Below are 18,596 nucleotides of genomic sequence, written 5' to 3'. Positions count from 1 at the left end.
TCAAGCTGTGGTCCGTACCTCCTCTGCATCACTGCTGTTTAGTTCTTCTGCTTTAACTTTCTTGTAAGTATCCAAAATATCAGTACAGCTTTGATCCCTAAGAAACAAGATAAGTAAGGCAAAATACATTCCAATATTTAAAAAATAGAATGTTAGTCTCTGTAGAAGATAACAGCACATCTTACCCAATAAATCGAAGTAAGACATCAGTCACAATCTTGGCTGCTTTAACTATAGGACTATCTGGCTCATTGAAAGTCCTAGCATTATGCTCAATATAGCGTACCTCCCACATTAATGCTGATATTCTCCTATGAAATAAAAAGAATCCTGTTAGTCTTGGCCTCATACATCTGAATTATATGCCTAGAATATGCATTATTAGACTATTAGTCATTTTATCATGGTATGTCAAAGGTATTTCAATACATGTATGTGATACATATATATTGTGTGACTTATGCATGTTTAAAACATCAACACGGTTCAGTGGATACCTTGAAAACCTGATCCCAACATTCAAGATCCCACAGTAGAAGGAGAGAACCAATTCATGAAAGTTGTACTCTGACCTCCATATGTGTGTGGTGCCACAGGTGTGATGCCACGCCCCCACACATCAAAATAAATAAAAACCAACCCAAAAGTTCACTGGTGAATCAAAAAATCATGTGTAGTTTAAGGAAAAGGAGAAAGGAAGGAAGGAAGGAAGGAAGGAAGGAAGGAAGGAAGGAAGGAAGGAAGGAAGGAAGGAAGGAAGGAAGGAAGGAAGGAAAGAGAGAGAGAGAAAGAAAGAGAGAAAGGGAAGGAACTTTAGTGTGAAAAATAACACATTTCCATCTAGTTATGTCTGACATGTTACCAAATGAAATAATACCAATTTTATAAACTCCACCATTTTCTCCAGTACCAGAGGCAGACTAACTAGCTCACGGAGTACTGCAGTTAGTGTAAAGTGGGCACAGCTGAGCAAAGCACCAAGAACCGACCTCCAAAACCTTTTTATAATAATTTTTCTCCTAAGCTAAAATAAAGAACAAATAACTCGGTCTATTTATATATATAGCAATTAAATTTAGCCATTATTTAATTCCCCAAGGAGGATTTTAAATGTGCTGCATTATCTCTGTAGCATCTTGATCATGATACATTAGATGACTACCTAATCTGCATTTAATAAACAAATTTACTGTAGTTTTTGTGTTTCATACAATTGTGCTACTTATATTCTCCACTCTGTCTTCTTTTCCATATAGATTTTTAGTCTGCTAGTATGATAAAATGTAAGGATAATGCTAGGAGCATGTTTTTGGATGACTATATCAGACATAAAAAAAACAGATCTTAAAAAGGCACAAGAAACATAAAACTACGACTTCTGTAATAAAGTATAAAAGAAAACAAACCTGTAGAAGCGGTTTTCAAGTCTTTGTCTGATGGTATTGAGGTCAGTTGGATAAGCAACTACAGTACAATACAAGGGGTAGGCACTGAGATCCACTGGAACAGCAAAGGGGCTGGCAAAATCTACAAAAATCACCAAAAAAAACCCAACCCAGCTATTAAAGAGAACAGCATTTCTTGTCAATGACTATTCACATAGTGCAATATACCTAATTATATAAATTAATGTCACTTCTTCTTTGGACATAGTATCTTTGAATCATGCATGATATATTGTTCAAATTAGATAAAATGCAACAAAATTAAATGAGAAATATGCCAAATTTCAGTTTTTCATGTCTTTCCTGAATAAATGCCGAACTTCTCCCAGTGATATATTTTAGAAAATATAGCTATCAATGTGGGTAAAATACATTACTCACCCACTGTCTTTACCAAGGAACCCTTCCAAAGTCAGGCTCAGGAAATAGCTAGAGAGCCAAAATGACTCAAGAAAGAAAAAGAGACTTACATGCCTGCCTTCACTATTGGCCCCCAGAGTGATGAAAAAGTTTTATTAGTAACTACTTCAGCCAAAAACATAAAATGTTAACATTAAACCAAAATCATTGTGCTTGTTGAATTAAATGTAAAGTATACTGTGATAAACAATATTTCTTTGTGTCGAACTTAAAATCCTGCTGGTTTTCCAAGCTCCCCATCCATTCTTTTCCTACTATGTTTTCATTCCCCATACCCAGGGAAAGAAGGTGGTTGATGCCCTGAATAACTCGTTCACATTCCTCATCTCTGGAATGAGCCCCCCACTCTCCTTCCTGGGGTTTGTAGAGCAAAGCGGTCAGTTCTTCCTGGGACACAGGAACACCAGCACCAACTTCATCTGGAAAAGCAGCTAGGTACAAAATAAAAAATTACAAAACAATTAGCTTCCCACATCAGACTGCTGGCATTTTGCTTTCCCAAGAATTATAGTTAATTTTTAAAGGTATATTTACTTCCTTCTGGAATTGGCTCCATATCCCAGGGGCTCATCTTTTCTCTTTCATTATTGTCCCAGCTATCAACAAAAGAAGAAGATGCAAATCAGATTCCCAAGCATTGCCTTTCATGCAGTAACACAATTTGCATGATTTCTTGAGGTTGAAATTTAGAAAAAAGCAACATAGTACTCAGGACAGTACAACTCTGCTTATATAAAGATAGTAATAAGCCACTGACAGAGAAAATATGCTACACCAATAGAAAGCTAAGAAGACAGAAGCCCACTCTTTTAGAGTAGCCTTGCTTCTTTGCTGATGCTGTAATCAAGAATATATCTAAAATTAATCCACAGGAAAGACTACAATGATCTATTTGGAAAACGAATTTCAGGTGAAAAAATTGATATTGTAGGACACTTAGTATTTATCAGAGTCACAAATGAGCTATACTTACTGAACACTGTAACACTGGAAAGAGCTATCAGGATATTCTGGCTGAAAAGGTTGCTGACTTTCCACAGTTCCAAACCACCAGGCATCATCTATTATACTGCGGAATCTATCACCTGTAAGGAATTTAAGAAAATTAAAACAAAATGAGCACTGTTCCCACTCAAATGCTTCCATAGTTTTGAATACAGAAGTAGCTTGTGTTTAGCATTTTCACACACAACTATGGTCAATTTGATAAATCTGGCATAGTAAGAGATTAGAAGTTGTATGTTATAATAAAACAACAATTAAAATATAATATAATGTAATAAAAGCTTGTGCTATGGTTTTTCTGAAAGTAGTCTATTGTATTATATTCACCCTTTCTTTTTGTGGTTATGGGAGCTGGTACAGTGAGATGAAGTGCGGTGAATAATGTAGGCATTGCCACATATTAGGCTATGACATAATTAAGTACTGGAATTTAAGCACTATAATATCCAGAGCATTGGGAAGACACAGCTGAGAAGTAAAGGTGGGTTCAGCATGTTTGCTGGAAAAACTGGTATCCCAGGTAAAAAGGAATGTGATGGTGCAAGAATGCATTATAGTAAGCAGAATGAGGAAAAAAAAATTTTGAGTTATTATTTTTGATATTTTCCATTTTATATCTTTAAATTACAACTGGACATAGGCAAGTAAAACCATATAGTGTGAAATGAGGTACAAGGGTGAACTGTTTGTAAAAAAAATTCAGTTACTTGACATTATGTTTAATGTATTTGTTCGCCTTATAAATTTGACTTCTTTGTTCAGTTAAATGTTAAACTAACTTCCTTTTGTTAAACCAGGGTTAATACTGTACTTCAAGCTTAGTAATTATGAGTGACAATTTATACTTACCAATCTGCCAGTTCCTTTCTTTGGCTTCATTATAAAACTGATGTAACACAAGGAAATCAATGACATCTGGCATGTCATGATACCTACACAGAAAATAAAGCACAGTAGCGCTTAATACTGTAATAAAATAGTATTTATCACTTGCTCCATTTCCAAGGATAAATATTTGACAAAGAGGTCATTAAGCAAAATTTTGTAAACTCCATGGTTTCCAAAAATGCCTTTACTTAAATAATAAAGTTATGAATAAAGGCTTTAAAAATTTAATATGAAGATCATCAAAATTAAAAAAAAAAATGGATCAGCAGGTGTGGTGGCACACACCATTACCCTTGGCACTTGGAAAGCAGAGGCAGGTGGATCTTGAAACTGCAAGACTAGCCAGGGCTGCAAAATGAGATCCTGCCTCAAAAAAAATATGAATTTATATTTTTTTTCATTCCCTTCAATTTTAAATTTAAATCCCACAAATAGTTATGTACTTATTATCTCTATTATTATTAACAAAAACAACACCAACTACTATGTTTCAAACATACTATATAAACATCTGTCTGATTTCCTACAATTCTAAAGAAAGTGTCAGCATTTAGGCATGTCCATTTTATATGAGCAGATTAAGGAACCTGCTTTGCTCATGGGATCAGTTTTCATCCATTCATATCATACATTATACAGAGCAACAAACCAAGAACTAAACTCAGATCTTTGGAATTCCAAACTACATAGAAGTGCTACAGTATTTCCCCTCCCAGTGCTTTTGAGCTCTGAATTGAATATTAAATACATTAGTAACAATGTATTAAAAGCCATACAAACAAACATAGAATCAGAAACAACTACTTACTTAATAGAAAAAGACTCTCCAGTCATTTTGCCTGAAATGGGGTCCAAAAATGCAAGTTTCAAGCAGCAGAGCGTGGGTGGTCCAACCTCATATTTGATTCCTACAATCTTAACAAATTCTTGCTCCTATTCATGGAAGCATCAACACATTATTTTTCTATAAATGACTACCTTTTATTAATACATTTCATTATTACCTGAATAATTTAAGAATTCTCTGAGTACTAAAATGTTATTTAGTGTCTAATATAGTAACAGTTGCAACTATGAAGGTCTTTTTTATTTAAAGGTGTTTTACTTCTATTTTTTCATTTTTAATTAAAATTTAATTCACTAATTCCTCCCCTTTTTCTTCTTCCCTCAGCCCCTCCCAAGTCCCTCCCACTTTCAAACTGCTGGCCTCTTTCTTTATGAATGTTAAATATATACAAAAAAACCACTATAACTTGTTGAATCAAAAAATCATGTGACTATTCATCAAATGGTAGGAACTACATTAAGTTGAACCTTAATATTATTGAACAGCCCTCAACCCTGGAAAAAGAACTACAGGCAATTAAGAGTGGGAGAAATAGTCTTCTCAAGGAAGAGCACATCAATTATGTGCACATAGGATACCTCTAATTCCAAATGGTCAGCCCTGAAATATACACATATAACATACAAACTGAGCAGACTGTATATACATACATACATATATATGTATATATATACACACATATATATATATTCACAGCAATTAAAGAAAGGGGTCAGAAATTTGAAAGAGAGCAAGGGGGTACACAGCAGGGTTTGATAAGAAGAGAAGGGGAAATGATGTAATTATATTATAATCTCAAAAATTAGAAAAATTACTAAAAAATATCGAACTTTACGGGGACTGTGATACTGTCTAGTTAAAAAAAACACCCACCCTATTAGCAAAATTAATAAATAATCATACAGATTTATATGTACATTTGAGATGACAGATTTTTAGACAGAGCATTATGTCACAATCTTACAGTTTACTGATCACATTTAAGAAATAAGAAAAAAAAATAATCTTCCTGGATATAATATACATCAGCATATAGGAGAGCTAGGGCTGAAATTCAGTCTTATTCCAAATCCCATGCTCTTATATCTTACACATACTATCCCTGAATAATTTCCTAGAACCACAGAGCTGTGATTAGAAATAAGACATTATTAAATCTTATCCATTCCCTTAGTTCTAGAAGAGTACTCAATTCTCATCTGATTCTAAATAGATGAGCAGGCAATAGAGATGATCATGATCATGATTTGACAGGATATTTTAACACCTTAAAACATTAATATTTTATCTGCAAATGTCTAAATATCTACTTGAATATCTTTTATCTTCAAGATAAACAAACAGCAACTCTTAATTTTCCATACAAAATCTGCCCTTTGTTTTTCTCTAAGTCAGAAAAAAAATAAAACTCAAATAGGAATACATACTTATGCCTACCTATACATATTTTATGTATGAGAAAGAATAAATGACAAAATTCCTCAACAGTAATAACTCTGTTTTAGTTGATGTTATAAAGCAATGTGGGTATTACATCAACAGAGATGATTCCACAGAATACAAGTCTTTACGTTTCTTGTGGTTTATGTTATTTAACCTATCTAAAAACTACCAGAACCTTGAGAATGTCTGTAGTACACAGAGTTTACTCTGGAATGTACTCAATTGCTGATAGGGAAACTATTTAAACTAAGGAATATCTGCTTTACTGTAGTTGAGAAATGGTAACAACATGAGGACCCAAAGCTTACAGAAAGTAGGACAAATAAGATAATACACAGCATAAGAATTGTTTAATGATTTATTTTATGTGTATGATTGCTTTGCTTGCACGTATGTACAAATACCATGTGAGTGCCCGGTGCCTCAGATCCCCTGGAACTGTAGTTACAGATGGTTATGAGCCGCCATGTGGGTGCTGGGAACTGAATCCAGGTTCTCAGCAAGTGCTTTTAACCACTGAGCCATCTCTCTAACCCTATAAAATGTTTTTTGAAAATAGTGTTCCAGTTTGTTTTCTCTGATACTGAGTCTCACACTATAGCCTAGGAAGGTTTGGAATTCGCCATGTAGTTCATACTGGCTTCACTTCTCAGCAATTCTGCTTCAGCTTCCCAAGAACTGGGATCATAGGTATAAATCACTATATCCTAGCATACAAATTTTAAGAACTACATATTATCCAGTCTACAAAATACCATGCCTCAATTAATTTTGCAAATACAATAAATACCATCAAAATACCCATGAAACTGAGAAGAAAAAAGCTTAAAGCAACTTAATCCGCAAACCCTTTGATTATATTCTAGTCCATTAGGCAAACTCACCCTGAGATCCATTTTGTTCCATGGCTGTTTTTGTAAATTAACACTATATATTTTTGATTTCCTTACAGCTCTCACATATGCTTCATGTCCTTGCCTAAAATAAATAAGCTAAAACAGAAAACAATGTATTACACAGTCATATTTATTTTAACTCTACACTTCCCAATATATACTGTCTAAACATCCTCTTCCATTTACATAAAATAATTACAACTTTTAAAAACTTTCCCTGGTCAAATGAAGTTCATTCAACACTCATGTCTATCTAACCCTGTGCCAAGTTTCACAATGCACAAATTTTAAGAACTATATATTATCCAGTCTACAAAATACCATGCCTCAATTAATTAATTTTGCAAATACAATAAATACCATCAAAATACCCATGAAACTGAGAAGAAAAAAGAAGCTTAAAGCAACTTAATCCCCAAACCCTCCCAAGCAGCTGCAAAAGTCAACTGAAGAAAAGAGAGGTCTATGAGGGGGAAAACGAGGTTTCAAGGTCAGGGGAGGGGAGGGCAATAGAACACCTGTGACATTAAAGTAGAACGGGCTAAAAGTGGAAGGGTACAAGAGGAGAACTGGGGCACGAAGATGCAGGCGATGAAGAGTGGGGGAATCAACCCAAGCCAAGCATTCATGAGAGTGCCATAGGGAAAGCTATTACAGTCAATGATAATTTCAATTGTAGCTATTTAGAATGCTACTTATAAGCTTAAACAATTCTTGGAAATGCAACCAGTTTTGTGCACAGCCATGATTTCTTTTCTCTTCAGTGTGAAGCGCCTGGGAAAACGACTGCATACAGTATTGATATGAAGACAAATTGACAGTGTTCTGTTGCAAGAGTTTATGTCAGCACTAGCTGGGCACAGAAGGAATTCAAGCGTTTGGTAAGACATTTCAGTTTCTTAAAAGATGGTATTTACTACTACTGTCTACATTTATTGAGGAAAGTTTCTTTTCCTCAGTGGTTTCAGAATGTTGACAGATATAAACAAATAGAATAAGGTAACATGAAATACCATATTAGGAGAGTTTAAAATACACAATGAGGTATGAGCAAGATAACCCAAGGAATTCAATTTCTCATCTTTAGTTGAGTCCTGTAGACCAGTTCTCATAAAAGCATGAGATGCTGTGGTTCTGAAAGTTCTGTACCAATATGCTGTGATTCTAACATCTAATTATATGCAAGTCTGGGCAAGTTGATTACCTTTCTAATTCTCTGCCTGTGGTGATGTACTATGTCCCCCAATATACTGTGTCCCCCAATAAAATTTATCTGAGGGATCAGAGGAAAATGCCAGCCATTATACAGAAGTCAGGCAATGAATGGTAACACACACCTTTAATCCTATCACTTGGCAGGCAGGTATCTGTCTAGATCTGAGTTTAAAGCCACACTGGGAACAGAGCCAGGCATGGCACAGGCCTTAAATTCCAACACTGGTTAACCATGGAGGTCTGGAGGTCTGTACAGACACACAGGAAGTAATAGAGCTAGGCAGGAAGAGGAAGTGATGTTGCTAGACAGAGAAGGCAAATCAGATGGCAGAACAGCAAGGTCTCTAGGCATAGGTAGACAGGAAGTAGCTCTCTTTTGGAAGCTACAGAGCTGTTGAGGTGAGGTTAGCTTGTGGCTTTTCCTATTTCCCTGATCTCTCAGGTTTTTACCCCTATATCTGGCTCTGTATTTTTTATTTAATGAGACCATTTAGCAATTCGTCTACATCTGCCATCTCATCTGTAAATAAGACACACTGTGACATGCCTCAAATACTTTATACCATGTAGCAATGGTCAAATGGTAATAAAAGCTACTCTTTCTATTTGCTCTCATGTAAGAGACTGTTTCACATACAGTACGCTAACCAATCCTCATAGCATTCCTGTAAGACAGAACTCCTACTGTAAGTTATATATGAAGAAGGCAAAAGGGTATTTCCCAATCACAAATGCTATCAAGTGAGCACATAAAGGAGGCATCAGACTGTGGACACAGCATTGCGGTTAATTTAGGTATGCTGCTGACATTACTGTCTGAGAATGAAGGAGCCCTAGGTCCCCTCTGGACCCCTTGGTCTTACTGCCACAGTGGTGGCACTTAAGTAAGGCAAGTTCCCTTCTCCTTGCCTTCAATGAAATGCTCCTAAGTTTTCAGTTCTCAATTCTCAAATGCAGGTGAACACTGTACCCAAACACACACAGGCACACAGACACACGTACACTTGTGACTGTGACCTTACTTGGAAAATACTATCTTTGGAGATATAATCAATTTAAGAGTGTGTGAGTGCACTGCAGATGTATGTACACCCTAAATGACTGTACAGATGAGAAGATAGAAAGCAGGATGCCGAGAGAATTAGAGGGAAGACTTCCTCATGAAGGTAGGATAGAAACTGAAGTACTGGGGCCACGTGTTGACAAACACCAATAATTCTGAGAACTACCAAAAGGTAGGGGAGGTGGGGAAGGATTCAGCCTTAAAGATTTGGGAGAGAACACAGTTCTGCCAAGGCCACATTATAATATTTTTACCTTTCAAAATGGTTTGGGAGAATAAATTCCTATTATATAAAGCCAAAAAAATACATGAGCATACTCTATCAATCAAAACCTACATAAAGAGTGGGGCAGTGGTGGTGCATGCCTTTAATCTCAGCACTCTGAAGGAAGAGGTAAATGGATCTCTGTTAGTTTGAGGCCAGCCTGATCTACAAAGAGAGTTCCAGTACAACCAGGGCTACACAGAAAGACCCTATCTTTAAAAAAAAAAAAAAAAAAAAAAAAAAAAAAAAAAAAAAAAAACCAAAAAAACAAAAAACCTACATAGAAATTGAAAATATTTAAATATTAGTAAATAAAAATCATAGGAGCCTAGTGGTGGTGATGCACGCCTGTAATCCCAGCACTCGGGAGGCAGAGACAGGTGGATCTCTGTGAGTTCGAGGCCAGCCTGGTCTACAGAGATAGTCCAGGACAGGCACCAAAGCTACAGAGAAATCCTGTCTCGAACCCCCCGCCCCCCCAAAAAAAATCATAGGAGTTAAAATGCAAACTAAGGACATTACTATATATTCACTTTAATACTCAATATTGACAAAATAGCACAAAGTACTAGATGCTATCATAAGGTATTAAAATATAATATTTTCCTTTAAAGGGAAAGTAGTATAACACATACACAATCACACACATAACATAGGTATGAAAACTCATACAGAAGTATGAGTAGGTATAGTCAAACCAGAATTTGGCATTTGAGTTAGACCTTTAAGAAGCATTTTGAGAAACAATCACTTATCAGTAGGGTTATTCTAAGCAAAATAACAAGGCCTTAACAGCTAGACAAAGTACTAAGTAATGCTGTAATTAAGACATTTGTGCCTTTATGAGATCTTTTAAAAAACATCCTCAAATTGCTATGTAACTGTTGGATTCACTACAATAGTTCTCCATTCCTCCAAAGAACTGTCATAGCCTAATACATAAGCTTGAAGCATATGATGCAATCAGTTTAATAAAACACAAGGACAGTGATTCCATCAAGGCATGAACTGACAGACATGGTCATGAAGTGGAGAGAAGGGTCTCATCAGACTTTAGAAGTATACAGAGGATACAGAGGCTTATTTTCTTCCATGAAGTCCTCTACAATTAATTCAACTTTACCACAGACCTCATATGTCTCCAAATAGGCATTAAATATAATAAATTATGATTTCAGTTTTGTCAAAAATTTTAAGGCTTTTTAAGTTTTATAACACAGCATTAATCATCAGAAACTTATTAGCATAGTAATGTAAACAAGCAATAACCAAAAGTCCAACATACACCAAAAGGGAACATTTTAATAATGCCTAAACAAAATAAGCAAAAGATAGCTTATTCATAATGTTATTTGATAGCTGTCTCTGCTACAAGATCTCTTTAAGAGAAAATTAGGTCAAATTTGTATTTGGTCTCATTATTTACTTGTTTTCTTTTTCTGTTGCTTATTGAAATGACAATTTCACATTCCTATGGTTAATTCTGAATCAAAAATGGTGTGCAGGGGCTGAGAGTACAACAGAATGGTACAAGTGCCTAGTATGGATCAGCCCTGGGTTCAATCCCCAGCACACACAAAAAAGGCTTAAATATTTGGTCAGTCAATGCATCAGACAAACCAGTCTAAACTAGAGGAAGGACATTCCAAGGTAACCATAATTTCACTAAGATACTAAAAGTTTCTACTGGATAATATTATATTAGATTTTTCTATGCCTAATTATAAATGAGTATCTGCGTTTCTTCAATCACAGATTCAGTAACTATTCTTTAGCACAGGGATTCAACTTTTTGATCTTGCAGTGTAATATTATATACAAATGGGTTGGACCACATTCATAGATCTTCTGGATTAGACATACCTACCTTAGCATACTTTCTATCAGTATTAGTTCTTGAATGAGGACTCAAAGTACCACTCATTTCTACAAAATTACAATTAAAATCAACTCTTTTCATAACTTTAAAAATCAACCATAGATAAATTTAACTCCATGTTAACCTAGCATCTACTATGTTGACTCCATAATATCAGACCCCTAACGAAGGATGCAAAATTAATTACTTTGAGTCATGTTCCTCAAGAAATACACAGAGCCGGGCAGTGGTGGCGCACGCCTTTAATCCCAGCACTCGGGAGGCAGAGGCAGGCGGATCTCTGTGAGTTCGAGGCCAGCCTGGGCTACCAAGTGAGTTCCAGGAAAGGCGCAAAGCTACACAGAGAAACCCTGTCTCGAAAAACCAAAAAAAAAAAAAAAAAAGAAAAAAGAAAAAAGAAATACACAGTTGACCAAAGACACAAAGAGTACATATATAGTTACAACAGAATTACAATATGAATTTCCTGGAGCGGGCAAGATGGTTCAGTCATTAAAAGCACTTGCTGCGCAAGTTGTGTGACCTGACTTGAATTCCTGGAACCCATGTAAAAGGAAGAAAGAGCAATGATTCCACAGAGCTGTCCTCTCCTTCCTTCCATCTGTGCTCTGTAGCTTGTGTTCCCTCAACTATGCACATACACTCAATAAGAAATCAAGTTAAAAATGAAAACCAATATAAGACACCAAGATTGAATAATGTTAATTATTCTTTTGTTTGTTTGTTGTTTTGGTTTTTCGAGACAGGGTTTCTCTCTGTAACAGTCCTGACTGTCCTGGCACTCATTCTGTAGATCAGGCTGTCTTCAAACTCACAGAGATCCGCCTGCCTCTGCTTCCCAAGTGCTGGGATTAAAGGCGTGTGCCACCACTGCATGGCAATGTTAATTGTTTCTTTTCTTAAAAAGAATTTTTTTCTGTTATTGTTTCTTTATTTTACTTTATGTGCCTGCGTGAATGTCTGTGCACCAGGTGTATGCCTGGTGCCCACCATGGCCAAAAGAGGGCATTAGATTCTTTGGAACTGGAGTCACAGATGGTTGTGAGCTGCCATGTGGGTTGCTGGGAATCAAACCTAGGTCCTCTGGAAGAACAGTCAGTGCTCTTAACTGCTGAGCCATCTCTCCAGCCCAGCAGTGTTCTTGAAGCAAAAGGATTTTTATTGGGCAACAAGTACCTCATCTCCCATCTGTGGTACGAATGGAGAACGCCGTGGTATGGTATCCAAGATCCATTGAGGGGCAAACCATTCTTCATTGGGTTCGCCTGCCATAGAAACAAGTCCCCCTTTCTGAAACAAAACAAATTAAAAAAAAACCCAATTACAATATTTATAACAATAGTTCATAAGTACAAACTCATGAATAGTAGTATGAAAAACACAGGAAAAAAATTATTTAAAATAGCATGTTTAATTCACATTGAAAATACTTAATTTTTAAACATATCCAACAGGAACGGATCCCAGATATTAGCTTGACATTATATTACCATCTAAAAATAACACATTTTTTTCCTCTTCATGTTTCTAGACCACAGCAACTCAAACAATAGTAATACAGTAGTGACTATTAAGAATATAAGATGGTCCGGTGGTAGTGGCGCACGCCTTTAATCCCAGCACTCGGGAGGCAGAGCCAGGTGGATCTCTGTGAGTTCAAGGCCAGCCTGGGCTACCAAGTGAGTCCCAGGAAAGGCACAAAGCTACACAGGGAAACCCTGTCTCGAAAAACCAAAAAAAAAAAAATAATAAGATGGAGCAGATATTGCAAGTCTGTAATCCCAGATATTCAGGAAGCTGGGACAGAAGAATGTGCAAGTCCAGCCCGAGCAACTTGGGATTCTGTCTAAAAAATGAAAAAGTACATAAAAGAGCTGGTATATATACCTCAGTGGTAGTGTGTGAAGCAGTAGGTTCAAACCCTAGTAGTGGTATTTACGAATACTAAGAAGATTATTATATTAGTTTATTAATGTCTTTTAAATTTTGTATAAGAAGAATTTGCAGAGCTCATATTAATGGAATCAGCCATTTTCCATTTAGATACACAGATTTTTTTTTCTGGTGTTCTAGAGAACACCAATTCCAATTCTTTTAAAATAGAAAGTATAGAAACAGCATATTCAGCCGGGCGGTGGTGGCGCACAACTTTAATCCCAGCACTCGGGAGGCAGAGGCAGGCGGATCTCTGTGAGTTCAAGGCCAGCCTGGTCTGCAGAGTGAGTTCCAGGAAAGGTGCAAAACTACACAGAGAAACCCTGTCTCGAAAAACCAAAAAAAAAAAAAAAAAGAAAAAAAAGAAAAGAAACAGCATATTCTTGTCACAACATTAACATGTAAACTTAAACTATCAAATTCAAAGAACTATGTAGATTCAAGTATTATGTCCCCCAAATTAAATTATGGTGGTGGAAAGGAAGGATAATGGGGTAAAATAAAATACAAATTCATCAAACTCTTCTATTCTATGAGTAAAATGTATATAGGAATACAAATTTATAATTGGGTAATGACAAGAATAATCATTTTATATTATTAATGGCTTATTCTTGTGCAACTCTGCTACATTTTAACAGCAATGGTCAATGTTCTAGTTTAATAACATATTATAATGATGACATTTAACTGTTACCTTTGATAATAAGAAATTAAAAATAATTCTTTCAAGTCAATTAAAATTTTATTTAATTGGCTTATAAGACTATGTAATTTTTAGAGAAAAAGCACGTCACTGTTAAATATTCAAATATCAAAGGCAAAAAGGAAAACCATGGCAAATATAAACAATTTCTATATTACAAACCTTCTTTCTAGTCTGTTTAGGTTTCTTCTGCCTCTCTTCCAAAGACTTCACATTTTCATCTTCGGAGCTGCTGTATATTTTCTGTGTTGCCTGTCTCGTTTGTCTTTTGGGAGGCTGCAAATTTATCCCAGCATCTGCTGTCCAATCGGAATATTCACTTGATGAATCACTGTAAATAAATCAAAATTATAATGGAAAAGTGATCATTTCGTTATCGAAGAGCACTTACATGAGAAGGACTGAAAAAGAAGGAAGAAAATACAGAATTTTGATCACTATTTTACTTTAATGAAATGCTTCTTGAATAAAAACACTTAATTTACTATAACAGGATTTAAAATCCCTGTTGGAAACACAAAACAGCCTAAAAATAAACATAATCAAGCCTATTGCTGAAATGATGAAAGAGATACAGTTTTAAAACTGAAATAAAAGCTGGGAATGGTGGTGCATGCCTTTAATCCCAAAGGCAGGCAGGATTGCTGTGAGTTTGAGGCCAGCTTGGTCTACATAGTGAGTCCAAGGACAGCCAGAGTTACATAATAATACTCTATCTCAAAAGACCAAAACCTGAAATAATTACACAAAACTGCAAAGAAGCAGAATCATAAATCTTTTTTTTTTTTTTTTTTTTTTTTTTTTTTTTTTTTTTTTTTGGTTTTTCGAGACAGGGTTTCTCTGTGTAGCTTTGCGCCTTTCCTGGAACTCACTTGGTAGCCCAGGCTGGCCTCGAACTCACAGAGATCCGCCTGCCTCTGCCTCCCGAGTGCTGGGATTAAAGGCGTGCGCCACCAACGCCCGGCCAGAATCATAAATCTTAAAAAAGCTTATTTTATAAATAAAGGAAACAAACCTCTATAGCTCTATCCAGAGAAAGTCCTGGAGTCATGAAGAAATAAATGGTACATAGGTTTCAAACTCAGAACTTTTTCTATTACATGATACTATTTTATCTATGGCTTTATCAAATTCCTACAAAATCGTAACTTCATATGAAATGTTGACTAATTTGGGGTCAATTAAATGTACCTGGAGGAACTTTCACTTTGCCACTCAATCACAGGGTCTTCCACGGAAGCATCACTTGTACCAATAGTTTCGTCTTCCTAGAGAAAAGAGACAGCAATTCAGACACATGTTCGGAGCAGCTGGTGTAATACAGAAAAAACTATTTGATTTATAACACTTCATTACTTCATCAAACATTCTAGTTCAAATGCACATAATTATTTTTGACATAGATCTCAAATTTACAAACAAACCTACTGGCTATATTACAAGGTCTGGTATTATACTGTTTATTGATATAAAACATTTTTATTTCTTTAAAAAACTGTTCAAATCTCAAAATACTTATAGCCTTCTTAAATACTAAGAAGTTTTAAAAATATTATGTGAGTATACTTTTAAGGTCAAGATATTCATGGAGAAAAAAGGAAATATTACTTTAAGAACCATGAATAACAGAAGAAAGAAAGTACTATATAATGTCAATGTGCACCTAAAAAATAGAGTTGTAAAAAGAACAATAGGATCGGGGAACAGAGGAACAAGAAGAAAAGAACTGCCATACTCTTTGTTCACTGGCATGATAGGTCTGAGATAAATCAACACTCAATGACTTCCAGAATAGGTAGTTGGTAATAAAATAAAATAAAATGGATGTACAAGCCAATTACAGAGTGAATCACTTCTGCGACTGTTGGCCTTATTTCTATTATTTATGTCTTATTTCTTTCCATTTCCAAGAAGATTTCCTGTCACTATCTTATCTCACTGTCACAGAGACAAACTTTTTCTGGCATATACTATACTCTTGCCAAGATAGTATCTTAGGAAGAAGTTAGGATTTAGGTTGAATTAAGGAAAGACAATCAATTTGGGATATCCAAATCCGTGTAAGCGCCTTATTAATGAGTAAACCTCAATTTTCTATTCAAGTGACTTTCAAAAGTAAACTTGAATGAATGGTATAAAAGAGAAAACAACAACATTTACATTAAATAAATAACAACAGCTCTAACTAACCTCTGAGGAGCTGTCTGAATCTTCTTGTACACCTGAAGTCTGAGATGATGTCTGTGAATTATGTTCTATGTTGGACCGTGTTAGATAAGTATGCTGACGCTTGCGCTGTGTTCTCCGTAAAGACCGTCCACAGCTGGGCTGATAATCATTCTGTAAAAGAGAAGGAAAATGTATTTGAAAAGAAGGAATACAAAACTGAATATCTAGGTTACAAGAATTTGCCCTTTTAGAGTTTATAGATGGCACATTATTCACAATTACCATACGAGGAATAAACAACCATGTTATATTTAATGTAATCCTTAAATGTATTTTATTTATTTAAAAGAAATATAAGAAAGTCTGTTAAAGCATTAACATGACTAATTAGATTTAATCATTTATATTTCTTTCATTCCAGATTAGCATTCTTAAGATTCTTAAGGATTATTAAAGATCTTTAAATCAATTTAACACAGCTTTACATGGCTGTGGGCACTTGTAATCCCAGCACTCGGAAAACTGAAGCAAAAGGAATACAATAAGTTCATGGCCCGCCTAGGCTACAGAGTGAGACCCTGACCATATTTATTTTTCATTTCATGTATATGGGTGTTTTACCTCCATACATGTTTGTATATCACATTCATGCCTTGTGCCCATGGAAGCCACAAAGAGCATTCATTGGTTGCCCTCAAATGGGCACTACAAATGATTGTGAGCATGAGTACAAATAATCAAACCTGGGCACTCTGGAAGAGCAGCCAGTGCTCTTAACTATTGAGCCATCTCTCTGGCCCCAGAAAAATAATTTTTAGAAGCAATTTAGCACATCTTCCTTGTAGAAAAATGCCAAGAGAGAATCAATAGACATAAAATAAACTTTAGATTATGTAAGTATAGAAGATGAAAGACTCAAAGTAATCCACATATAAAAAGTATTCAAATCAGATATGTAGCATATACTTATACTCCCCAAACCTGTGAATGGAGGTAGGAGTCTGAAGTAAGAAGATATGGACTTCAGGAGTTCAATGTCATTTTCAATTACAATGTTCAAGGCAAACCTGGGCTATATGAGACATGGTCTCAAAAACAGTAACAACAACAAAAATAGTGAGATTCCAGCCAGCTGCAGAGCCCTGCATCACATGCTGTCATCTTTAACCCTGAACATAAATCCCTTATAAAGCATTGTCAGGTCTTGCCTGGCATGATGGCACATGCCTGTATTTCCAGCATTCAAGAGTCAAGAAGCAGAAGGAGCATTGTGTTCAAGGTTAGCATGGTCTACATAGTAATTCCTAGGCCAGCAGAGGCTATATAGAAAGACTCTGCCTCAAAAACCAAAACCAAAACGAAAAAATTCAATTTCTGAGCACAGAAGTATGCAATCAGATAACAAGCAAGGAACTCAACTTCTTCTATCTCACGTTAGTTCTGCTCTTTGTGAACAATGTAAAACAGACAATTTTAGTAACAGGCAGTTCAGCTGATATTCTAACCCAGAGCTGGCAGAATATCAATTCAGTATATGGGTTTAAAACATACTTCATTAGGGGCCCAGCTTGATGGCACATGCATTTGATCCCAGTGCTCAGGAGACAAAGGCAGGTGAATCTATTTGAGTTCAAGGCCAGCCAGGTCTATAAAGCAAGGTCTAGGCTAACCAGAGCTTCCAGGCTAGCCAGGGTTACACCAGGAGACTATTAATAAAAGGTACTTAATTTTAACAAGTAAAATGTAATGTAATATCTACCTTTCTACAATATTTAATATATATAAGTATAAAACATTATTGTTGATAATATCACACAGCAAAGCTACAGCCTTAATATGTCATTGGGAGTAAGTTTAAAACTCTTATAATCTTGAAGGGCCACTTTCTTTTTCTTACATGTAAATGTTACTATGTTATCCAGAGTGACCTCAAACTCTCATTATCTTTCTACTTCAGCCCCCAAATTTTGGGATTAGAGATAAGCACCACCATGTCTGGCTTCTTTCATCTTCAACGTATATGAAAATGTCTAAATACTGGCCTAAATACCTAAATGCTTATAGTCTAACTAGTCTAAACTGACAATTGGCAAATAAGCAAAACAAAAGAAACCATGGATTAGATTTGTATTAGAGATTTTAAAAACTAAAAAAAAACCCCACAATATACAAATTTAAAGCAGGTATCAAAATCACGTACAAATATTTTGAGGTATTTATGATAATTACCCCTAATTTTGTTCATTGATATTGAAAAAATAATTAGAATTCAGGATACATTGCTTAGCTTTCCTTTAAACACTGAAAAATCATCCGAGTCTCCAATTAACCATATTTGACAGAGTGGTTGTAACCTGGGGAGAAATAGTTTCCATTTGATGCCTTTTGACTGGTGAATGAGGAGTATTAATAAGCTTATT

The 18,596-nt window shown here is 35.5% G+C and overlaps 1 protein-coding gene across 1 annotated transcript in view; it reads right to left on the bottom strand.

Annotated features, from left to right (window-relative positions):
- Brwd3 (bromodomain and WD repeat domain containing 3) overlaps positions 1 to 18,596 on the bottom strand; it is a 109,653-nt gene that overhangs the window by 18,734 nt on the left and 72,323 nt on the right. The window contains exons 21-33 of the mRNA XM_006992318.4: positions 16,198 to 16,347; positions 15,199 to 15,275; positions 14,170 to 14,338; positions 12,543 to 12,656; positions 6,933 to 7,040; positions 4,567 to 4,691; positions 3,720 to 3,802; positions 2,839 to 2,950; positions 2,400 to 2,461; positions 2,141 to 2,296; positions 1,407 to 1,527; positions 186 to 311; positions 19 to 97 (exon numbers count right to left, since the gene is read on the bottom strand). Of these exons, the coding sequence (XP_006992380.1) occupies positions 19 to 97; positions 186 to 311; positions 1,407 to 1,527; positions 2,141 to 2,296; positions 2,400 to 2,461; positions 2,839 to 2,950; positions 3,720 to 3,802; positions 4,567 to 4,691; positions 6,933 to 7,040; positions 12,543 to 12,656; positions 14,170 to 14,338; positions 15,199 to 15,275; positions 16,198 to 16,347 (1,482 nt within the window). The remainder of the gene's footprint in view (positions 1 to 18; positions 98 to 185; positions 312 to 1,406; positions 1,528 to 2,140; positions 2,297 to 2,399; positions 2,462 to 2,838; positions 2,951 to 3,719; positions 3,803 to 4,566; positions 4,692 to 6,932; positions 7,041 to 12,542; positions 12,657 to 14,169; positions 14,339 to 15,198; positions 15,276 to 16,197; positions 16,348 to 18,596) is intronic.

Source organism: Peromyscus maniculatus, chromosome X (assembly GCF_049852395.1).
Source record: "Peromyscus maniculatus bairdii isolate BWxNUB_F1_BW_parent chromosome X, HU_Pman_BW_mat_3.1, whole genome shotgun sequence".
Classification (NCBI taxonomy): Eukaryota; Metazoa; Chordata; class Mammalia; order Rodentia; family Cricetidae; genus Peromyscus; species Peromyscus maniculatus.
The sequence above is the reverse complement of the archived record's forward strand: the minus strand, read 5'-3'. Positions and strand labels throughout refer to the sequence as shown.